Source organism: Pollachius pollachius, assembly GCF_949987615.1.
Source record: "Pollachius pollachius genome assembly, chromosome: 18".
NCBI lineage: Eukaryota > Metazoa > Chordata > Actinopteri > Gadiformes > Gadidae > Pollachius > Pollachius pollachius.
In genome coordinates, this window is record NC_136951.1 from 3,673,631 (window position 1) to 3,699,070 (window position 25,440).

Below are 25,440 nucleotides of genomic sequence, written 5' to 3' on the forward strand. Positions count from 1 at the left end.
GTATTATATACAGTCTGATAAGTCTATTAACCTGTATTATATACAGTCTGTTAAGTCAGTTTAACCTGTTTTATATAGTCTATGTTAAGTCAGTTGAACCTGTATTATATACAGTCCGTTAAGTCAGTTAAAACTGTATTATATACAGTCTATGTGCATCACACCGGAGTGCCACTGGCCCCACTGTTTTCTACTGTGAAAATGGATTAAATTCTCTGTTCAGAAGTGTATCCCACTAGCTCTACAACCAGTGGCGGCTGGTGATCAGAAATGTTGGTGGGGCACAGTAATAGACAGGGGGTCTGGGCTCTCTCTGCTTGATAGACAGCAAAAAGTTAGCGAGCTTACATTGACTTCAACGTGGCCGGCGCCCCTGACCTGGAGGAGGGCTTTATTTCGAATGACCAATAACTAGTCTAGCCTAAATCATTGACGTTTAGACAGATTTAAATGGTTACTGGCAGTGACAAGTATATCAAACAATTAAACGAGGATTAACGCTATGTATTTTTGATGATTTATTTCGTATTGATAATAGTTTAATAGTTGGCAGATATATTCAATTGAATAATTCACGGAGGGGCGGCGCCCTAGCGCCCTCTATTGACCCACAGCCACTGTCTACAACAGTAGAAAACAGCAGGGCCAGTGGCACTCCGGTGTAACGCACATAGACTGTATATAATACAGGTTAAAATAACTTAACATAGACTGTATATAATACAGGTTAAACTGACTTAACAGACTGTATATAATACTGGTTAATCTGTCTTAACATAGGCTGTTTATGATACAGGTTAACTCACTTAACATCGACTGTTTATGATATAGGTTCAACTTTGCTACTACCTACATGTTGTAAAGTCGCACATTTAACATGTTCACATGTGACATGTTTGTTACAATGACTGAGTTATGTACATCACTTTAGAGTAGTAGAGCCACATATTTGTTCATATGTGTTTAAGATGCATGTGACGGTAGGATTCTACATCTTTGTACTGATTCTGCAAACAAAATAAGCGAACCTCTCCCGGCGGTCGGCTGGCCCCTCCCCAAAGAGAGTGATTGGCTCTCCAAGCTTCCGCAGGCAACCTTTGACCTCGCTGTCATCAGTGGAGATGGCTAGGTGGCGCGCGCGACGGCGGCGCTCAAACTCCACTAGCACATCGGACTGACGCTCCCCGCTCGGCCCGCTGGCACTGCGGTCCTCGATCTCCAGAAACTCCCCTAGGGAGAGGGAGCATCAAAGAGATACATTGTTATCATTAGCATACAGAGAGAAACAGCTAACATACACAGCTAGCAGCTAACCCCTCGCGTTTAATGCAGGGGTCGACATGTTCCTGTAGCTGGCAGCTTTGGAGTAGCTGTCTAACGCAGAAGTCTCAAACCTCTGCCACCAGAAACATCTGGAGTAGCTCGTAAGTGGTTCAATCATCATATACAAAATGATGATCACACAGTGGCTGAAACATAGTTGCTAACATAGTGGCTAACATAGCGGCTATCTAGCTGCTAACAGCTCGCCACCTGAAGAGATGTTGATGTTTCCAGCCTTGATGCCGGCCTTTATGGCATCACTTCCTCCTTTAGTCCCGCCTCCGGCCTCTCGGCCCATCCGCTGTCTCTCCTGCCCCTCCAGGCTTCCGTAGAAGATCCGCGTGCGCTTGGCGGAGCGTGGAGCATCTTCATCGTCAGACATCTCGGCTGGCCAAAAGGAATGCTAGAGGAGAACAACTCATCACATTACTGACCAACGCTAGAGGAGAACAACTCATCACATTACTGACCAACACTAGAGGAGAACAACTCATCACATTACTGACCAACGCTAGAGGAGAACAACTCATCACATTACTGACCAACGCTAGAGGAGAACAACTCATCACATTACACACATTTGTACTCTTATGGATTCATAATTGTAATGATTTATAAGCAGTGATATCTAAGGTTCCCTACTTACTACAGAAAGTACTGTAGTGAGAGTCAAAAGGGTCAACCTAGAATGTAAATCTTTTTAAGAAGTTCTGGATTGTCTCTTTAATTGAATAAGGATGACATTTGACGTGAATGTAGTATATGTTAACCCTGAGTTTACACCTCAGGACCTTTTATGAAACTCTTCTGTTACAGCTGTAAATCCTTTTAGATTTCAAATTACCGTTAGTGTCTTGTAAATTATTCACGGAAAAGCTATGCATTAAGATACAAGTTTAACAAATCAGAGATATAGAAATCAACAGCCCACCCACCCACTAACACACCTTAACTAACATTACAGACTGAAATTCGTTTGGTAAGAACACATCTTGGCCCATGAAAATAATAAATAATTATTCAACCATCTCCTATTTCTATGATTCAGCACCTAAAGCTGTGCATTTCTTTAATTCCTTGTATCCGCTAATTCTTGCTGATTTTTGGCAGTATATTCAATTTCGAATGCCCTAATTTAAAGTCACTTCGCACGAAAACGTCGGGTTAACGAATGTAGGTAACAAACTGCACACAAGAACATATTATAAACAGTGTAGCAGTATATAAACAAGACATTCAGGGACATAAGGAACATATGGATATGTTGGTATAAAAGTGATAAACCGTCAAATAGTTATAAACTGACATGTGTGTCTGTATGAGGTTGTACTAATTCATTATATATAGTATAATAGTGATAAACAGAGATAGTTTAACTTACCGAACAGATCGATTTATCGGACGGTACAGTCGCGTTGTAACCCGGAAACTAAATTCTACATGACGTAGTTTCCGTTTCCGGGTGTTCCACGTAAATAAATTAAACAAATTGACCTTATATTGAATATAAAACGTTCGTATTGTTTGTTAAATATGTATCTTTATTTCAAAATATTTAAATTAGACCCAGCCGTAAGCGACTAAAAGGACATTGCGACCGCTTAGTCCCCTTAAAAGAAAATATAAGTATGAAAGTCTTTAAGGTACATTTAATAAACGTTGTATATTTTCAAAAATCTCTATCACGTTAATTTGCTACAGTGCATATTTGATACCCGTGATATTGTCTAATTTACTGACGAGCCAGAGGAGCGCCAGGCGGGAGAGGAAGAGGAGGAGGAAGAGGAGGAGGACGGTGACGGTGACGCTCCCGGTGACGCGCTCCCGCTGCTGCAAGACACATGCTAACAACATGCTAATGCTCATCTGTCACCATCACTGAAAATACCTAAGTACTGTGCAAGTGTAAGTGATGTCATTCATTCCAAATAGATATTTAGAATTACAATATATATGACACAATCATATGCAAACAATAACAATATAGCATTATCCAGTGGTGAATTTCCTAGAGTAGCATCATACCGTAGTAGCGTACTGTATTGACTCTGAATACTCTCTCGATCTGCTAATGCTATCGTTCAGTGTTGGACCAGATTGTACATGCCAACATGCATTCAGCCATCTATGTACCGTACCTGTGTGTGTGTGTGTGTGTGTCTTCACAGAGAGACATTTTTGAGAATTTTATACAAGTTTAGTATTGGTTGTGCCACTGCTGACTTGTTTATTTAATTAAAACTTGTATTCTTTTTTAGTTTTTAAGTTAAGCACACTTATCACAAAGAACCATAAAGAAGGGACAGGACCATGTTGCGTCGCAAGCCCACCCGCCTGGAGCTCAAGATGGATGACACAGAGGAGTTTGAGAGCATCAAGAAAGAGCTGGAGGTCTGTCTTCCCATCTTGTCCGTCTGTCTTCCTGTCCGTCTGTCTTTCTTTCTGTCTGTCTGTCTTCCTGTCCGTCTGTCTGTCTGTCTTCCTTTCTGTCTGTCTTCCTGTCTGTCTGTCTGCCTGCCTAGATTGATGGATGGATGTGGGCTAGATTCCAGTAGTCATTTTATAGCCGCTCACCCTTGTGTTCTCAATATCCAATGTTCTCATTTACAGCTTCTGTTAAAGTACATAGTAAGCTAGAGTAACCGCTTAAAGCAGTCACCAAAGTGGCTTTGGACCAAGGATACATCAGTGTGTCCAACACAGGAAGTGCTTTTGAAGTTTTCAGATGTCATTCTACCAATCTGAAGGTTGTGATTGGTCCTGTTGAACTGCCAGGCAGCTACCTGCAAGACTCGGTTAATCTCTGGCCACGCCTCCTTGAGTTCCTTGGAACTCCCTGTACTCTCTGCTCTCTCCTCTTACATATCTTATTCTGCCTCCTATCTGCAGCTAAAAGTTAATTTCAATCTAAACTTTTATCCTCGAAAAGTTTTTTTTCTATCTTCTCCTACCTCCTCAATCCCCCTTACTCCCTTCTACCGAGCTATTTGGTTTACAACTTAAAAAAAGAAATGACGTATGCTGCTCATTTTCCCGTCCCCCAGCTGTCACCAACTGTCCTACAGTCTTCTCTCCTACTCTACCTTCCTTTTCACCTTTCTCCCAAAGAGGTGTGGTCGCTGGTTACCAGCACCAAACAACCTGCCCTCTGCATCCTATCCCTTCACCTTCTTCAGACTTTCGGCCCGACCCTCTTCCTTTCTTTCCCATCTCATTCACTCTTTTGACTTATGGTTGCAAACGCTAAGCAGCAAGAGTGAACCCTTCTTTTAAAGAAACCCACACAATTACCAGCCTGTCTCTCTTCAACCACTTATTTCCAATACACTTGAGCGTGCAGTCTTTTCCCAGCTGTCTGCATTTCTTCACCAGAATCACCACACAACCCTCACCAGGGTGGATTCAAGGCAGGCAATTCAACTGAGACTGCCCTCCTGGACCTTCCAGCATTCTCGACACAGTGAACCCCCAGATCCTCAACGGTCCAAAAACTTGGAATCGCAGGCTCTGCAATCGTTCAACTCCTACCTCACGGACCGCACTTTCTGGACAAACTGAAAGGAGTCTTAAATTCTCACTACTGGGATCCATCTGGGTTGTGTTCATTTTTTTAAACTTTGAGGTTCTTAACCATTAGGTTGGGTCCCCCTTACAAGAAATGAATGGTATTTCACTTCCTTATCTTTGCTTTACTGAAATGTAGCCTTGACGTTAAGCAACCGATTGACCAAATGAGAAATTAAGCTAATGCTGGTCCGAGGCAATCTATGTATGTTTGTGCACCAGTGATTTCATTTTAATGACCTAAATCGTCTCTCGAGACTTGATAGCAATATCAAAACGCTCAGACCTTATGATTTTCGAGTTTTGATTATTTGGAACCAGGTCCTGATCCCTACAATTAAGAGCTATTTAATTTAGCTAGAAGCAGACCCGTGGAGAGCTGCATTGTTGAGCGGCTGATCCCCCTTACAATAACTGAAGCACCCGAGACGATCTGTCACTCCTTCGCTTGACCGCCTCGCTTGCTCCAGTTTTGCGGCACTGTTTAGACACGTGTAGAAAACCCATGGTACGCGTTTCTACCCTGGGTACAAACATTTACCCACCAGTGTGGCTTATAGCCTTCTTAGATTTACTCACCAAACGGAAAAATGTAACCGCATTTGGTGCTTGATTTCGGAACCTGCAGGGGAGGCATCTCCCATTCACGACCTCCAACAATATTGACAACTCTGTGGGCGGGGCCTGTGACTCAGAAGACAAGAACATGGGTTTGAACCTGGGTGACCAGCAGCCCTTTGCTGCCAACATTGTTGCATCCACCCACTCCTGCAGATCTATGCTGTACATCAGGAGGCCTCCTTTCTGCTAACTGGCTCACACTCCCTCTATTCGCGAGAACCCTAACAAAATCTTGATTGTTTGCTGTCCTGGCTCCACGATGGTTGAACAAGCTCCCCACTGACCTTAGGACAGCTAAAAACCATCTAATCTGTTCAGATTGCATCTTGGCCCATGAGGTTACATTTTTATTGTCGATTGCACTCATTTTAAGTTGCTTTGGAGAAAAAAGTCTGCTAAATTAAGTGCAAGTGAATCAGATGTACACATATTTTAAGATGCATTATGGGTACTAAGATTTGTATGCAACATTTTTCACAGTACTAAAAAATATGGAACTATCCCGTTAACGACTTGTAACAAGCCTCTGTCTCTCAGAACAGGAAGCGTCAGCGTGAGGAGGTGTCCTGCCCCTCGGGGGGCGGGGCGTCAGACGGGGAGCCCCACCCCTCGCGGGCCGACGTCATCAATGAGCGAATAGGCTTCAAGCCGACGCCCAAGATGGCCGCACCGCCCACCTTCTTTGGGAACTTGTAGAAATAAGTAGACATTTTAGGCGTTGATTCTTTGCCAGCTATTTCTGTAAATATTTTTTCTAATAAATTGAAAACTTCAGCACGAAAAAATGTCTATATACATTACACACAAGAATTTTTTATAAAAAGACATTTCAATCTTTATTTTTTGATAAACATTCACATACTCCACAATATTCAGTATTCTGCTTAATCTACATTTTACTTAAACTTTGCTCCTACGAGATTTTCATCATCGACTACCATTTTATATTAAGAATTATTTTTTACAAAAAGAAAATACATTTTTTGACTTTTCTAAAGACCAGACATCCGATTTCATTTGTATGACTCAATGACATTAGTAACCAGAAGCCAGAGTCTGCTGTTGAGTTAGAAAACAAACCAAACGCACCATTTATGTGTTATATTTCATCATGTTTTACTGGTTGCCTGAATCACTTCCTGGTTTGACCATTAGCCACCCCTCTCCTTCACTTCAACAATACAACTCTAAATATATATAGATATATAGAGAAATATTTAAACAACGGTGTGACACCCTGCTGCGTTTACTTTCTTCACGTTTTCTTTAAGACACAATTTGCACATTTGTTAAACGTTATTTTTAATATTAAGGCGATTAGTGTTGCATCCTAACAGAATATGAAGAAAAAAACGACTTGCTACGACTAAGGGATATAAAATGCTAGTAGTTTGGTATGGTGTGTGTTGGCAAAACAAGATTGCCATTTTCTGGCTAAATTTGACATGATTTGGCGCTAAAATTGGCAAATCATTTTAAGGTGTATATAGGTTTGTTGTTATTCCTCAACCCTGTCGACAGCTTTAAATTCAACATAATTTACCTGCTCTGAAATCTCATCTGTAGGCCTGAATAAGATATCAGAGCTCGATTACCAACATCGCCGCCGGCTAGCTCAATTAGCATGGCTAAGCTTCAGCAATTATAACATCAATATATATGTAAATTTTAATGTTAGTGTGTTTAAAATAAATGTAAAATGTTAATCAAATCGTTCATCAATAGCACCCTGTGCTAACAGAGCAGGTGACTACTGCTCCACTAGCCTCCACATGTTTAGTTCATGATTGTCCCTTCAAACTAAATGCTATAAATCATCAGCTGCCATGCTAATGCTAGCTGGCTACATTTGCTAGCTGATTGGTGTAAACAGACAGACAACCAATGTCCCCACTTCTCTTGATTGGCCAACTGTTAATGTAACCATATCAGGCTAACTAGCCTACTATAACAGTTACCAGCTACATAGAAGTTGATTCTTGCTAAACCAGCTAACAAGTTAAACTACTTTCAGCTTGCTAGCCATAACAGGCCTACAGTAGTTTAAACTAGCTGGCTAGCTATAACACACTGTAGCTGCTGTGATGATAATGCACAGGCAACTACTTTTATGATTCGAAAATCAAAGACGATTAAAAAGAAAATCAACAAAAAAATTAAACAAAATAAAACTGCCTTAGCAGCTAGTAAAACCTCTAGTGACAGCTAGCTAGCTGTTATTGACAGCAAGCTTCTAGTGACAGCCAGGGGTTAGTGACAGTGCTCCGTGATGTCGACGACCACCGCTTTGCGCCAGCTGAACAGGAAGTAGCCGGCCCCCGCGCCGAGGGCCACGGCGATGCACAGGAAGCCGTTGTAAGTCATGAAGATCAGCATGAGCAGGTAGGACACGCTGACCTGGAGCACGTGCAGCAGCGTCTGGACCAGGTGAGGCACACTTAGCATCCGCTGGCTGCCCCGGGGTGGGGGGGAACAGGGAGAAGGACACAGGGAACAGAGGCTTTGTGATTGGCTGAACATTGGAATAGGATCATAGCAAAGATGCTCTGATAAGTAGAGTCTTGAGTGTAGCTGCTATCTACTCATGTTCAAGCTACATTCACATGTTTGGCCCTGCTGTCAATTCATCTGATAACCTCCATGATGGAGTCAAGGATATTTATCAAATGGAGCTTTTATTTTTGATAATTATGCAGATTCATTCCTTCGTTGCAGACATGAATAAATAAAACAAAGTTCATAATTAGATTATTTTTTGATTCTAAAAAGTAAATTAATAGTAAGTCGGGCATGCCTGTAGCCAGCTGTGAGGACACCCATGTTTGACCGAGGTGAAGAGCTTAAATTCAAATTCAAAACTAAATAAAACTTAAAAAAAAGTTTAGATGAGTTACTTTGTGTCTGCCATTTGTGACAGAGGCCACAAACAAAACTGAACCCTCCCAACTGAAGCCCCCTGGTCTAGTCAAGGTTATTTTACCCTACAGTCTGGTCCAGTCCAAATTATTTGACCTACAATCTGGTCTAGTCTGGTCATCTTACACTACAATGTAGTTCAGAGTATCTTTCTTAAATGATAATCAAATACATGTTCCCAATCTCAAGTCATTATTGAAGCTCGCCGGGCCAGGCTATAAACGTTGGCCAACAATCTATTCTATTTAACAACTTAACAAAGAGAACCACTTAAATAATATAATCGAGGCACCAACAAATTTAACTTAACAATCTCCCCTCTTGATACTTGGCTGTTTGTGACAATATCTAACGAGTTTTGACACAGAAATGAAAGGAGTTGCATATGTTAATTACAGACAAAATATTTTTTAAGTAAAATTTGTTTGCGCCTCTATTATATTATCTATGGTAGCCATTTACGCGGGAGCGCACAGTGATTAGTTGTTCTGATATTTGATGTTTGATTGTTATACTGTCAGGACCTTGGAATAAATGGAATAAACAAGTTAGAACAATTATTGAAGTTTAACTTGCATTTCTTTTTTTTTATACTTTAGTTTTTATCACATCTCAACTACACATATTAAGATCAACTTGCAGATGTCAATTCAGTGCAGATAAAACAAACATACAATAATGAACAAACAATTATAACAAAAACAAACAAAAACGGAGCCTGTGGGAAAACGTGGCGTAGATAAAAAGATTAAATACATACCTATGTAAAGATTAAGCGCAGCTCAAGTAGCTGCCTTACACTTGAATGCAAACAGACTGTGAGCCAGTGTCCTTATAGTTCGTCTAAGTAAAGTATCCACTTCTGCCATCTCTTAGCATACAAATCTAACCTCAAACGTATCACACAAGTCAGTCGTTCCATTGACCTTATTTCCTGAATGACATCAAACCATTGTTGCTGTTTAGGTGAATCAGGTTTATACCAGCTTCTAGTTATGGTTTTCCTTGCTGCTGTAAGGAGTACTTTTACCAAGTATCTGTCCCTCTGTAGAGTAACCAGTGAAATGTGACCAAAGTACAAGACAGTGCATGACAAAGGAATCTTATATCCAAGCACATTAATTAAGATTGAATGTACATCTTTCCAAAATGACTTCAGTTTTTCACAACTCCAGAAAATATGCGTGTGGTGTGCTTCTAAGCAGCCACACTGTCTCCAACATGGTTGGGGTGTTGAAGATGCTTTACTGCTGATTTTAGGTGTAATAAAAAAACGCACCAAATTTTTCCAGTTGAAAACCCTCAGTTGTTGTGAACTTGTGGAAGTATGTTGAGTTTCACACATATCGTACCATACATCTGATGAAATGTCTACATTTAATTCTTTTTCCCACCTTAATTTTAGATACAATGTTGAGTTGCCCTTACATTCCATAATACTGTCATAAAACATGGAGAGTACTTTTACACTTTTACTATTTGGTTTATATGCATTGATCATATTCTTTATAACTGGGTTTATTTCGTGAGAAATTTCCATCTTCATTTCTTTATTATAATAATCTCTAAATTGTGTATACCTAAATAAATCCAGATTATGAAGAGAAAATGTTTCTTTTAGTTTTTGGAAAGTCTGTAATTCTTTGTTTTTTTCCATCAGTGTACACACTGCCTTAATACCTTTTACTCCCCATTGCTTAAATATGGCATCATTTTCTCCTGGTTTAAATTGAGTGTCAAAGGCTAACCATCTAAGTGCTTTCTGGTCTTTCCTTAGTTTGAATTGCCTTACAAAATCAAACCAAAACTCCAGTGAGCCAGAGGTTATTGAATCTATTTGACTTTTGACTAATAGGGGGATTTCTTTTTCTCCTAAAACCGACTGGATCTGATAACCCTCAACATATGTCTCAATTTCCTTCCATCTAGCAAAATAGTTATCATTACACCACAGAAAAAGGGGACGGAACTGAGCTGCATAAAAGTAATCTTTGAGATTTGGGAGTGCCATTCCTCCTTTATGCTTGGCCAACTGCAGTGTTGTGTATCTTATTCTAGGCTTCTTTCCATCCCAGATAAACCTAGAAATAAGTCTATCCCAGGCAAAGAACTGGTGTTTAGGAACCCTACTGGCAAAGCTTGAAACAGGTATAGCAATCTAGGCAACATGTTCATCTTAATTACATTTATCTTACTGCCAAAATCCAATGGATAGGTGGACCATCGTTCAATATCCTTTTTAATATTCTGATTAATCAAATTATAGTTTGCCTCGTATAATCTGTTCAAATTTTTTGTAATGATTACCCCTAAATATTTTATTTCTTCCATATCCCATTTTAAATCATGCCTATGTTTTATTTCTTCTGAAGGCTTGTAATTAAATGACAAAAGTTGTGTCTTTGTAATATTTAGTTTGTAACCAGCATAATAATTAAATTCTTCGAGGATGTCCTTCAATATGGGGAACGACTTCTCAGGATCCACTAAATGGACCAAAATATCGTCTGCGAATAAACTAATTAAATGATCTCTATGTCCAATTGTGATGCCTTGCAGTTGTTCATGTTGACGGATTGTCTGGGCCAGGGGTTCAATATAAAAAGCAAATAATGTGGGGCTGAGACAACAACCTTGTCTAGCTCCTCTTTGTAATATAAATGATGGAGATAATGACCCATTAATTTTAATTTTTGCTGTTGGTTGTTGATAAAGGGTTCTCTTAAATCTACGGATTGCTCATTGAAGCCAAATCTATCTAAAGTTTGATACAGGAATTGCCAATTGACCCGATCAAAAGCCTTTTCAGCGTCGAGGCTTAGCATTACTGCCTTTTTATTTTCCCTTTCTATTCTATCTATCAAATGTAGAGTCCTTCTAATATTGTCATGTGTTTGTCGGCTTTTTACAAATCCTGTTTGGTCCTCGTCTATTAATTCTGGGAGAATATTCTCAAGTCTTTTTGCGATAATGGCTGTGTACATTTTATAATCTACATTGAGAATTGAAATAGGCCTATAATTACTACTATATTTCCTATCTTTGCCCTCCTTTGGGAGTATTGTAATGACTGCCTCATTCCATGATGGCGGAAGTTTACATTGTCTTTTAATCCAATTAAATGTTTTTAGCAGGAGTGGAGCTAGTTCTTCTTTAAAGGTTTTATACCACTCCGCAGGGAAGCCATCACTACCTGGAGTCTTACTTGATTTTAAGTTGCCAATTGCATTATTTATTTCTTCTAGTGTAAAATCTGCTATAATGAAATCATTTTGTACTTTGCCAATACAAGGCAAATCAAGTTCATTAAGAAACATTTGCATGGCTTCCACTTTGGTATTAGAGGTCTCTGTATACAATTGTTTATAATAATTTAGAAAAATTGCCTCTATTTCCTGTGGTTGATATTTCAAATGATTTGTTTCTGGGTCCCGTATCTTATGGATGGAACTATCCACTTGTTGTTTACGCAAGCGTCGGGCAAGTAATTTGGCTGCTTTAGGACCTGATTCATAATAGGTCTGCTTATAGAATCGGGCCGTCTTCTCAACTTCTTGTTCTAATAGATCATTCATCTGTTTCCTTAATTGTTTTATATGCACCAGCAGTTCTGCGTCTGTTTTTTTTATGTTGTTGCTCCACATTTGATAAATCTAATACCAGGTTATTATATTCCATGATTTTCTTTTTTTTGTTTAATGCTGTTAAAGCAATCAAATTCCCACGCATCACCGCCTTCAATGAGTCCCACAGTATAGATGGGTCCACCTCTCCATTGTCATTTATCTTCAGATAATCTTTAATTTCCAGTTTTATCTGTTCTACAGCTGCTTTGTTATTTAACATACCTACATTTAACCTCCAACCCGTCTTCCTCTTCCTTCCTTCCTTCTATTTGAACCGTCAAGTACACATCACTGTGGTCAGAGACATCAGCTACCCCAATTCTACATTCTTTCACCCTATAACAGTCACTTTTTGGCATAAAAAAATAATCTATCCTGGAGTAAGTACAATGTGGAGCTGAGTAGTGAGTGTAGTTTGTGTCAAATGGATTAATATGTCTCCAGACATCACAAAACCCGATATCATCCCAGGTTGTGTTAATCAATTTTGATAATTTATTTCTATTTCTCGTTAAGCTAGTTGTGTCTAAATGTTGATTTAATACTACATTAAAATCACCACATATACAGACACCCTCAGCTTCCAGTGCAATCACATCCATTAATGATTTGAAAAACAGTTTGTTAGTATCAGGTGGTGCATATACATTTACTAAGTTTACTATATCCTGTTCAATCCTACCCTTAACAATGAGATATCTGCCCTCCTTTTCTTTTATTTCTTTAAAAGATTCAAATTTGAATTTATTAGCAACCAGAATAGCAATCCCTCTTCTATGACTTTGCACAAATGAATTATAGAAAGTATTTTTAAAACCAAATCGTTTCAATTTCTCATGCTCTTGTTGGGAGAGATGGGTTTCTTGCATAAAAATAATATCTGCCTTCTCTTTTTTCAATTTTGCCATTACCTTAGACCTTTTAATCGGGTTTCCCAAACCGTTCACATTTAAGGACATTAGCTTTACCTCATCTGGCTGCATCATAACTTAACTGAGTCAATCTTATAACATTATGTTTCCACAGGCTTAACTTAGTAACCAATGATAACTGGAACACAATAACAAGCCCAGAACGGCTTAGAACAAGCATTATAACTGTAAAGTGAAAGGACTTCCAAAGTCTGAAGAGCATTCTCCAGTTTTCAGCTGAGGGGGAAATAAACCTCCCACAAGGAAAGGACCCCCTCCCCAATTAGTCCGCTACAAACAGTCACTTGAACTGACGTGTGAGTCCGTTGGTAGGGCCGAACTCTCACTGCCCCGCCAGCCAGCGCATGAATACAATGTTTATCTTTATGTTAAGGGTCGCTTGTTTACCATCCGTTTTTTAAACACTACTGTTCTTCCTGGCGTCTATGCCGAAATTTCCGTAGGCGCTCTTTAGCGCGTCTGGCAGTGCCTACATCTGCATTTGATCCCACTCGCTGCCACGGTGTAGCCCGCTGGAGAAGCTCCAACAGGTGACTCCTACCGGGTGGTCTCTGTGGCACCTCGGCGCTGTATCCCTGCTGCCAGAGCTCCTGCGCTGCCTCCCAGGCACTGCCGTACACCTGCACACCGCTCTCCCAGTGAATGCGCATCCGCGTGAAGGGCGTGTGGAAACGAATGCCCTTTTCCTTGAGAGCCTTTTTGATATTGGTGAACGCCTTGCGCTGTTGTAGAACGGTAGCTGTATAGTCTTGATCGAAATACAGCGGTTTCATTCCCATTGTGATTTTCTGTCGCCCTGCTTTTTGGATAACCATCTCCTTGGTGCTGTATTGCTGGAAATTGATGATAATAGACCTCGGAGGCGAGTTCGGGCCCGGTTTGGGCGCCAGGGCTCTGTGTGCGCGTTGTATTTGTAAATCCACATCGTCGTTCAGCTTGAGTTCGGACCGGAGCATTTTTTCGACAAACTCCATCACCGAGCCTTGTTCTGCGTCCTCCGGCACACCGTGGATCCTCAGGTTGTTTCGTCTTGCCCTCGACACTATGCCATTCAGCTTGTCTTCTAGCTTCTGCTGATCCTGTATGGTTTGCTGAAGGGCTGCGTTAGCCTCCGCGCTCCACGTTTCGGTGTCGTCGATCCGCGTAGCCATCTCGTCGATTTTCTCGTTGTGCTCCTGCATGGCTAGCATGTTTGTAGCTAGCTGCCGGTTCACATCTTGCTTGAACTCGATGAGCTCTTCTCTCATGTCACGTTTAATTTCGTCTTTGAACATTGTTAAGTCTTCCTTTAGTTCAGACTTGAGTTCGCTGATCTGCTTACTTATAGTTTCACGCCCTGTGCGCACCGCTCCCGGTGTTGAGTCGCCGCCATGTTGGCCCTCATCTCCCCGCATGTCGTCCTCGGTTTGTTCTGCACGGTGGGAATCATTCTCCGCTGTATCTTGCGCCCCTCTACCTCTGCCTTTCTTTCCCCCCATCATAATGTGAAAAGAGACCACTTCGTTATATTTTAATTAAGTTAGCGGGGGTTAATAATACGCTGACTCGCGGGAGCAAAGTGCTCAACCTGCCATCTTGTTCTGTAGCCAACCGGAACTAACTTGCATTTCAATGGAATTATAAATTCCACAGAATTTTCCTCCTTGAACTGAACTACGGTGCATTCGGTAATCGACTTGTATGGACTTCCTGTAAACATGGACCTACCGAATTTTTCAAATTCAAAACAGTTTGGCCGCGACAGCCAATCAAATTTGGCGAAGCCGCTGAACAGGAAGTAAGCAAGTAATTTCACAGAAGCCCTTTGACATATCATAACCAAACTTGGTACATAGACCCATCACATCATCATGGGGATACTCATCAAATTGGTGACCTTTGACCTCTAGGGGGCGCAGTAATGAATGAAGATGTGTTTTAACTCCTCTCTCTTCACATGAGTATCTTTCAAACTTATTGCCAATGTCTGGTGATACTGTCAGACCAACTCGTATAGCTGATGAATAATGGCGGCCAAAATATCAGATTTTGGCCGCCAAGTTGAAAGTTGTCAAAATCAATAGTACATATCCACAGGCCACAAATTCTGTCCAATCTTCGTGAAACTTGCCCGACTTGATCTTCAGACCAAGCTGATCAAATGCGTACGTCAGCTTTTTCAAAAGCGTTTGGCCATGACAGCCAATCAAACTTGACGGCAAAGCCGCCAAACAGGAAGTAAGCCCATTTCTCAGCAACTCTTAAACATATCATGGTCAAACTTCCCCAACAGGGAGTAAGCCCATTTTCCAGCAGCCCTTTGACATATCATAACCAAACTTGGTACAAAGACCCATGCCAAAACTATTTGTCTGTGACAGCCAACCAAACTGGAAAGCAAAGCCGCCAAACAGGAAGTAAGCCAATTTCCCAGCAACTCGATCAAATTCCTTATGAACATCTTTACTGTACCGACAGCGATATATTGTTTCACTTCCTATGACAAATGTACTTATTGTAACAAATGCACTTATTGTAAGTCGCTTTGGATAAAAGCGTCTGCTAAATGCCCTAAATGTAAATGTAAAATGTAAATGTAAACTCTTTGACATATCATAGCTCAACTTGGTACATAGACTCATGACATCATCCTGGGGACACCCCAGTGTTTCCCATACATAGATCAATGTGAGGGGCAGCGCCACAGAATGAACACAGAGCGCCACAAATTGATTCTGTTTTTTTGTTGTTTTTCGCGATTTTGAAATATAAATATTGTTCCGTTCATTCATCTCCGCATAGCACTCTTTCTCCCGTCATTCTCGTTCACACACGCACACAGAGACAAGCGCGCATACATGCCAATGGTGCGCGGGTACACCACCACTTATTGGATAAACCCGCGCTTCACTGATACACTGCACACGCACTGACAGCGGATTCGCCCGCGCCTCCTCTCAACGCGCCTACAAAGAAAAACCTGAAGCAGCGGGATATTTGCGATTAATGTGAAATGCAGTTATAGCTTATACAGTATATATTACGGTGTTAGACCTCCAGGCCATTGTGCCGGTGATTTGAATTCTCTCTGCAGCAGGGACTGGAGAGTCCCCGCCCCCCCACGATAGCAGAATACGTATGGCAGCCCTGATACGTAGGCGGATGCGTTAACAGCAAGTCTATTCCAGCCCTTAGAAAGCAACTTCAATGTATTTTCATTGTGATAACTACTAATTACTGAGACGGTCATCATGTAGCCACCTAACCAATTATGTCTGTCCACCAAAATTAGTTAATGGAGTCATATTCTGCTTGGACCTCTCATTGCTGCTCGCAGCTATATATTTATCTGGACCCTGGGTTCAACCCTGGGTTCAATTTTCGCCGGAATTACACTTAAAGGACCCAGGTTAAAATAGGTGCATCCCAACTGCCCTGTCTGTGCCTCTTTCTCCAACAGAGCCCACTAAGGAACAGATCCACAGTTCAGATTCAGTGTTTACACGCTACTGCACACCCTCCCGGACTTAGAGGTGTGCGGTTAGAACTCTGAGCCAAGATGGTGTCTTTTTCCCCTTAGAACCTCTCCCCTTCAACAGACGTTTCACAACCGAAGCTAGCCTCTGATCTCTGACCGGAGCCGGGCCCCCATACCGTGAGCCGGCTCTGCAGACGCCCCAGACCTGTTTAAATTGTCCTTTCTTTTCTGGAAGTTTGCCCAGGTGGAACTATTGCGGGACTTGGACCTTAGTTAGCCTATATACCAAAATAATAGGCTGACACTCACCAATCACTAACTAGGTAACTTACAAAATGCGCTGTTGGATAAAGTCTGACATCAGACTCGCTCCCCGACAGAGACTAATTAGCGTACTGGTGCGGTTTGTTTGTTTGTGGTGTATGCATATATTGCATACACCACACATGCATGTATGCTTGTTATATCGTTTTTTTCTGTGCATATTTAATAATGGAGCTACAGAACCCACTCCATTTCCGTGACCATCCGTTAATTTGTGTTTAGTTGAATGGGACATTTTCCAACGGCCCAAATGTACAGAAGGGTGTTGGACCCTTGTGAACAAATAATGTAATACTGGATTGTGGTGACCTAGCCATAGTGTGTTCCATCTTACCCGACAGTCTTGTGGGTCTCCACCAGCACCGTCCCCTCCCCTCCAGGGACCGGCATGGAGTTGTAGCGGACGTTGACCTGACTGCGCCGCAGCAACGCCTCGCGACCGATCTTCAGCCCCTCGTACAGCAGAGCCAATAAGAACACAACCACGCAGGCCCCCGCCATCGCTGATTGGAGGAGAGGGTAAAGAACAACAAGTGGGAGAGATGTAACAGAAATGTGATTACTAACTACAAATAACAACGAATAAGGGGCCACAATAACAACCTTCTTTATTCTAAGTTGACTGGCTATTGTGGTTCATAATAGGATTATTAAAGGTGCATTGAGAATGACCTCCTGCTGAGTTGATGACCAATCCGGAGAAGAGGAGCTCCACGTTGGTGTATTCAAAGTTGAAGGTCATCGCCTAGGCAAACATAACCAGTCAGTCAATACAAGAAAGTTGCGCTCCATTGACTAGGCGCTCCATTGACTGAATGCGAGCCGTCCTCGGACATGGCGTCCGGGGGCTTGTTCCTAATGTGGTACAGCAGTGTTTCTCCTGGGATTCAGTTGTAGATTAAGTTATCGGTGGCCCTCGTGTATGAGCGAGCAGTAGTTGTTGAAAGCGCATTTCTCTGATTAAAATGACACATTTCAGATAATTACACCGCAGTACTCATAAGAACCCGACAAACATTTTGAGGAACTACATAAAATCTTAAAAGTGAAGGCATTAGAAGTTGCAGGACTGTGCAATTACTGATATATATATATTATAACCGAGCTTCGTATAGCGCGCTTCAATTTTTATCTCAAACTGCTAGCTAGCAGTCTGTGTATATGTGAATCAACCGATAGACAAATCTGGCCTCGCGTCTTTGCATTGACCCGAGTAGAGGCGACTGTTTGTATGGATTCCTGCTTTGCCTTCATATTTGGTGTGAACGCACCTTAATCATCACCTAGGGAAACGGTCATAAATACATAACCTAGTTAACCAGTCAGTCCATGGATCACCTAGCCAACCAGCAATACGGTTCAACATTTACATCACTATGATTCGATAACATAATAATGAACCTAATCAACTATGTTATTTCACCATCATATGGTGACCCATCTTCCCGGTGCTGTGGTCCATGGCGCTGTGGTCCATGGCGCTGTGGTCCATGGCGCTGTGGTCCATGGCGCTGTGGTCCATCGCCATGCTGCTGTGGTTCATTCCGCTGTGGTGTGCGTGGTCCATTGCATGAGGGAGGGGCTAGAGAGAAAGACACACCACCAGTATTCATCAAGTCATGGGTCGGCTTAGCTCAGGAGGTAGAGCAGTTGTCTTGTAACCGAAAGGTTGCTAGTTCGTGTTGATGTGTTCCTGAGCCAGACACTTAACCCTAACTGCTCCTGACGGTTGACTCTGCCGTCGGTGTGTCAATGTGTGTATTAACCGATGTAAGTCTCTTTGGATAAAGCGTCTGCTAAATGCCCTAATTGTAATACACTCCTTATCCACTCATAACAAACACCTTGACTACTCATGAAAATCCTCATATACTCATCCATATATGACACTCCTCATCCACTAATAACACACTCCTCATCCATTCATAACACACCCATTGTTAACAATAACCCACTCACAAGGCAGTATTCACAGAGGATGTGTGGATACGTACCTGTTGTTTTTGTAGGGTTTAGGCATTACAAATGTATGGGATTCTTAACGCCTATGGCTCAGCCCGATGGCGCAAAAGTAAAAGTATGTGTAGACGGAAAATATCCCAAGTGAGCAGGGCTCCAAAAAGTTTGCTACCGGACAAATGGAGGGAGATTTCTGAAACCTGCAATACATATATATATATATAATGTCTAATTTTTTTTTAAGTTTTGGAAAAACTTCAAAAAATAACATGTTATTCTAAATAACCATCAGTCCTAAAGAAACAATCTGGTATACATGCTCTATGGACATGACAGATTATAAATTGAAGAAATTCTCAGGTATGCAGATATCCAAATATTGTCATGAGCGAACATTATTCCAACCATCACAAGTCCACCTCAGAAGGTCCCAGGGCCTTGAAAGTTGTGTAGCACAAAGAGGACATCTCCCACACAACTTCTGTGTCAATAGCGCACTCAATCACTTAAATTACAATAAATTCTCTTAGTGTCTCGGATTCACCTCTAATTGTTTAGGGAGTATAATCACACAGCCCGTGATTGAAATAAGCACAAATTGCTGAAAAAGGCCAGTCGCTGAGGTTGGTGGTGCGTTTTGGTTGTGAATTCCTTTCTTGCTTGCAGTACTAATTATAATTATTCTATTAAACTGGCTGTGAACACACCCGTAACGTTTTATTAGGTGGTTGCATATCAACACAATTGTTAGTCTGTATCTTCATCTTTTTATCTTGTCATTCACAGAGTGTGAATACCTATTGTTATTGTAGGGATTATTTTAATTAGGTATTCACAGAGTATCTGTGGGATACCTGTTGTTATTGAAGGGATTATTTTTATTAGGTATTCACAGAGTATTTGTAGGATACCTATTGTTATTGAAGGGATTCTTTTTATTAGGTATTCACAGAGTGTGGATACCTATTATTATTGTCGCGGTTGGGTGTTATTCCAGATTGGTAACGCCCATATCTCCACGATGGACTTGTCAAAGGTTTGGTGCCAAAATTTCAATAGAGGGCACTATAACTGGTTTCAGTTCAACGATCGGCATGTGCACCCTAATAAATGACAATTTCGGAAACTTGGTTTACATGCCTTATTTTGCATGCTGAACATTTTTACCGTTAGGACCCATAATGTCCGTCAGGATAGATTTAGCTGTAGAGTGAGTCCTTTTCAAAATCCACTTTAAGTCAAGAAAGGGGGTTTACAGCGTAAATTAAAGTATTTGCCGTCTAAAAATATAGTGCCATTTACTCCTTTAAAATGTACATGTCCATGTAGTGTTGTTTTAAACCACACCCTTTTTTCCACTTGATTTTTTTGTGCACAAATTCCCCTTCTCATATTGGTATTGGTCCATAGATTGTACCTGAAAAAGGATTTGATCCAAGTCAACAATCCTCTGCCCCCGTTCTTGCACATCACAGGAAGCAAAGTAAGTTCCAAACATAAGCATCTCTACGTAGCCTGCACACCAACGAGGCCGATTACAGCATCTTCATAAACAATCCAGACACGCAGTAAAATCAGTTAAGACTATTTATTCTATAAACAAATACAATACAATAATGGATACGTAGTATTGATACTTGCAGAGCATATCACAGGAGACAGTGTTACACTTAATTTATTCAACGCTTCTTTACGTCTAAATTTATAGAAACGGTCAAACTGAAGTGTAAAAACACCAGGTTATTGCTCCAACGTCCCGGAACTATTAAAAGTAATATAAAATGAATAAAAAAATAAAAAAACATAGCTGGGATAACACAAAAAAAACATACAATGTATGATATACATTTATATATATAAACAATATATAAGGGATGTCCATGGTTAACCGGGCAACCGATAAGATCTTTAACCGGTAAATACTAACGGTTAAAATTAAATTAAATCATCTTCATTTCTCTCAGATGACAGGAGATCGTTAATTTTTATTGATATTGATACCATTTTCGAGACTCCTTGAAATATAACTTGTATTATTGCTTTAATTGCTGATAAGATCATCATAGTTCAAGATAGGACGTTAAACAGGTCCTAATTCCATCTTTACTATCTATTTTATATTGATGGGAAAACAGGTTTTCGCCAAAATCTCAAATTTCTGTTTTTTTTTTGTTGCATTTGAACACATCAATCATATTACTGAGCCGACCTGAAAACATCGCATTTTACACTGTTTGCGACATTTTTTTTAAGCTAACTAGCTCTATATCCTGCCAATTTTAACATGGACTTAAAAACTGGATTACTATTTTTAACTGACGGGACTTTCTACACCGCCCGGTTGTGTGATTACTACCGCTGCTTTGAATGACTGTTGAGGCACGCGGTGCCGACTCCGTCGACACCGGGCCCGTCGACACACGGTCTGCAGCAGCTGACAGAGTTTTCGGTTGGACTAGACGGATACTGAGTTGAAGGAGTTTTTTTTAACCCAAAGACAGTGAAGGTACAACACTTTTATATAGGCCTACAGTCCAGTGTTAAGATATGACCAAAATACAAGCTGTGGTCGCTCACACTAAAGCTCGCTGTGGGCGTGAACCAACCTGTAGGCGGCTGGCTATAAACAGTGCCGCGCCTAAGAGAGACGTATTAATAGGGTTGGGCATCGTTTGAATTTGAATGATTCCGGTTCCGATTCCTCGTTTCGATTCCGGTTCCTAACGATTCTCGATTCCGATTCTCTTAAGAGGCAGGGTCAAAAAAGTTTACATGTTTTAGATGAGCTAGGTAACCAGAGGTCTTTCTGGATGAAATAGTCTGAACTTCTCCATGAATTTTAATTCTATGAAATTTTTACTTTTTATGAACTTAATTTTGAATTTCTCACAGGGCTGTTTTCAACTAGTATATAAATATCAAATCTATGAAATGAATATAAATGTTATGAATTTTCTTTTCAGAGGTATACTTTAAACAAGATAGTTTAATTCATTTTTGAAAACTTCACATTTAGACATCCTGCAGGTGTAACTGAGCTCCCACTCATGGGCTAACCTGGTGCAGAATATCGAACAAACAAAGAGGAGCGAGAGAGTCGGATCCGGAGGATGAAGCAACGGAGGAAGGCCGGCGCAGCGCGTCAAAGACGGGGCACGCCGTTATCTCTACATCGTGACCCCGGAGATGTTTAATCATGTTGGTTGTACACCCTCCTTTGCACAATATAATCGTTTTGCAAGTGTTGCACCGAGCCGACTTGTCATTTATTTTATCAAAGTTAAGCCACACTTTCGAGCGCCACCGCAGTTTCCATGTTTACGCGAGCATAAACAGTTTCGCGGCTTCTCCGGAAGCTTCTTCTTCGTTAGTTTTCGGCGGCTTCTTCTACCGGTCGGCGGACTGGGCATCGAAACTAGGAATCGAATTTTTAAAATTTGAACGATTCCGGGAGAACCGGAATGTTAGTCCCGGTTCCAATCGATGCTCGATGCCCAACCCTACGTATTAATCGCGCGACTCAACGAATCGATGAGCAAATTCGTTGCCAACGCTTTTAGTAATCAATTTTTATCAATTTTATCGATTCGTTGTTGCAGCCCTAAATAAATGCACTTTATTCAAGTCATCCTCTCCTTGTGATGACTTTGTTTAAGTCTTTATATACCAAGTGAACAATAATTTGAAATAAAATATAAATTGCAGAGCAGCTGCTGCATTATCTGACCCAAGCAGACCACAACAATATGCCATCCAGCATGCCTCGTCGGTTTATTGTTATTCTGGATTCTGTATCACAAGGCCTGAAAACAAGTCTAGGGAAAACACTTTATTATTGTTATGATATTAAACTAACAGTGAATACAGCTGTACCATATTATATTAAACTACAAGTGAAGTTGTGAACATACACCTGTAACACACTGTTATTATATAAAATAAAAGTGATTACACGCCTATAATGTATCCTATGAAACGTTTTTTAACAGTTAGCGACACAGGAATGAGCTTTGAACTATAAGATAAGATAATATCCACAAGCTATATGAATGGTTGAATAATGTTCTAGTTTTGATACAAACCAGACATTATATTATTCTCTGGTGGCTATGGTAACACTATAAAAGCCAGACACAACCTTTACATTTTGGTTTCCATTTAAAGTGCACTAATAGTATTTTAGTACCCTTAATCTATTTTAGCGCTTCCAAAACGGCCCTCGGGGTCCATGAAATCACTTCCTGCCACTGTTGGCCAATGGCAGGCAGCATATAATCCGTTCTGGTCTCACCAAGGGAAGGTCAGCTGGCATTAGATTGGCCAGAACTCGATTAGAAATAAGGTCAGCTCGTCTCTTCTGACCAACAAAAGGAGAGGAGAGGAGGATGAGATGAGGAGGACGAGAGGTGAAGAGAGGAGAGGAGGATGAGATGAGAAGGATGAGAGGGGGAGAGAGTTGAGGAGCTTCATGCCTTTTACAAGAGTAAACTATGATCCTACCAAATATATACATACATATGCAACTTTACATATATATTACACACACGCGCACTATAAACATATTGTTGAAGTAACAATCTATATATATGCACACACACCCATTCAAAAGTTTGGGGTCACCCAGACAATTTCATGTAAACTTAATAAACTTTATTCAACAGTTTTCAGCTGTTCTAACATAATTGCACAAGGGTCTTCTAATCATCAATTAGCCTTTGAACACGATTAGCTAAACAATGTACCATTAGAAGTTGCTGGTTGCTGAAATGGGCCTCTGTACACCTATGTAGATATTCCATAAAAAATCTGCAGTTTCCAGCTAGAATAGTCATTTACCATATTAACAATTTCTAGACTGTATTTCTGATTAATTCAATGTTAAAAAAAAGAAAAGATAATGACATTTCTAAGTGACCCCAAACTTTTGAACGGTGGTGTGTATATATATATATATATATATATATATATATATATATATATATTTACACCACCATATATATATATAGACAAACACACTCAACATAATATATAAATCCTGCATGATTTTAAAATGTGTATTTCTTAATAGAGACAAGAGGTTTGGACCATATCTCTATTTAAAGTCAAAGTCCTGACAGAGATTTTAAGAAGGACGAGCATATGTTCTTACCCTGATCAGAGAACCAAGAGAGACTGTCCAGAGGTGAGAGAGGTATGAAGAGAGAGTGAGAGATAAAGGGCGGGGGGGAGGGAGGAGCTTATGGGAACAAATCTGTTCTTTGAAGTTTGGAATCAACGTGTGACTGTGTGTCTGTGTGGGGGGGATTATACAACAACAGAATGTTTTACACGTAATACATAGTTACATACACCTTGTTAACTAGGCTAGGTCCTGCTCCGTTCTGACATTGTAGTGTGTTGCTGTGATCCACAAAGACTTTCAAAAGTCAGCATTTATAGTTTTATTGTTTAGTAGGTATCATGGTTACTATGGGTGGAGGTGGTGGTGTATAGCAGGTTACTATGGGTGGAGGTCCTGGTGTATAGCAGGTTACTATGGGTGGAGGTCCTGGTGTAGAGCAGGTTACTATGGGTGGAGGTCCTGGTGTATAGCAGGTTACTATGGATGGAGGTCCTGGTGCAAAGCAGGTTACTATGGGTGGAGATCCTACATTCTGGATTTAGTAGTGAAAATGAAATATGTTGATCTTGATAGTAAGGTTAGTGTGACATACACACACACACACACACGCACTTTGAACTTAGATGTGGAGCTAGCCCTGCTTACTAGCCACAAAAAGGCCATCCGATTTGCAGATTAAGATAAGATAAGGCTAGGTTATGGTACGCTTATGTGGCTAAGGTAAGCTACAGCCAGTAGATCGGAGGTCAGCGCTCCGCGGCTAGGCTAGGCTAACAGCTAGAAGGAAGCAAGACGCTTACCTGGAAATAAAACCCGTGAATCAAGAGTTTGGCGATGAGAGAAGAATGAGGCAATTTGTCACGGCTGGTTTAGATTGCTCCTTGAATGATAACTTTGTAATGTTAAATGTAATAACTTTATTAGCAGATATCTTTCTGTTGTATAAGTAGCGGACTAGAAGGGGTCTTGTGACGCCAGCACTCAGGCTGCACGCAAGGCGGTCCTGGCCAATCAGCGCGTATGACCACAGAAGCCCCGCCCATGACGTCTCTGGCCCTGGAGGACGCCACGTCGCCGTTCAGAAATATATACATTATATATCATACAATATATATTACAAGAGCCCTATAGTGTGTCAGTCCAACATATCTTTATTATTATTATAAGGTCTTCAGCCCCTATCTACTCAACAAAGCCAGTCGATTGGCATGGCTTATCAGACTTCATGGCTACAGTGGCAATGCAAATTACTTTCTTAACTGCTCTCAGTCAGAGAGAGGTCCAAGAAGATTCTAAGTTTGTGATTTATTTTAAATTTACTAGTAATTATATAGACAAGGATAATATAATTTGTATGTAATTGTATATTATAGTTATGATTAATATTTCCACGACAGTTGTGTTCTTCATTGGGCTTCTTGGAGAGCTGTGCATAAGCTGTTGATTTCATGAATGAAACTACCTTCAAATTATGTCAATACAGCCTTCGTCATAGTGTGATTGGTGTAATGCAAAATTATGCAAGCAACCAGTGGTGGCTGGTGATCAAAAATGTTGGTGGGGCACAGTAATAGACAGGGGGTCTGGGGTTCCCCC

At 40.8% G+C, this 25,440-nt stretch overlaps 3 protein-coding genes across 3 annotated transcripts in view; 1 reads left to right on the forward strand and 2 right to left on the reverse strand.

Moving 5' to 3' along the window:
* LOC307089544 (U4/U6 small nuclear ribonucleoprotein Prp4-like) overlaps window positions 1-2,740 on the reverse strand; it is a gene marked incomplete at its 3' end in the record, with an annotated part of 5,588 nt that extends 2,848 nt beyond the window's left edge. The window contains exons 1-3 of the mRNA XM_079755891.1: window positions 2,705-2,740; window positions 1,534-1,726; window positions 1,029-1,230 (exon numbers count right to left, since the gene is read on the reverse strand). Coding sequence (XP_079612017.1) covers window positions 1,029-1,230; window positions 1,534-1,705 — 374 coding nt within the window. The 5' untranslated portion in view covers window positions 1,706-1,726; window positions 2,705-2,740. The remainder of the gene's footprint in view (window positions 1-1,028; window positions 1,231-1,533; window positions 1,727-2,704) is intronic.
* A 354-nt stretch (window positions 2,741-3,094) lies between these two features.
* Window positions 3,095-6,282, forward strand: cdc26 (cell division cycle 26 homolog). Its single transcript, XM_079755450.1, has 3 exons — window positions 3,095-3,228; window positions 3,582-3,714; window positions 6,046-6,282. Exons 2-3 carry the CDS (start codon window positions 3,634-3,636, stop codon window positions 6,202-6,204), a joined length of 240 nt encoding a protein of 79 aa, XP_079611576.1. The 5' UTR covers window positions 3,095-3,228; window positions 3,582-3,633; the 3' UTR covers window positions 6,205-6,282.
* A 572-nt stretch (window positions 6,283-6,854) lies between these two features.
* Window positions 6,855-24,825, reverse strand: slc31a1 (solute carrier family 31 member 1). The gene is made up of 5 exons (XM_079756084.1): window positions 24,645-24,825; window positions 18,187-18,345; window positions 17,436-17,508; window positions 17,098-17,266; window positions 6,855-7,960 (listed from the first exon to the last, which is right to left on the reverse strand). The coding sequence occupies exons 2-5, from the start codon at window positions 18,328-18,330 to the stop codon at window positions 7,759-7,761; spliced, it is 588 nt and encodes a 195-aa protein (XP_079612210.1). The 5' UTR covers window positions 18,331-18,345; window positions 24,645-24,825; the 3' UTR covers window positions 6,855-7,758.
* Window positions 24,826-25,440: the final 615 nt, after the last annotated feature.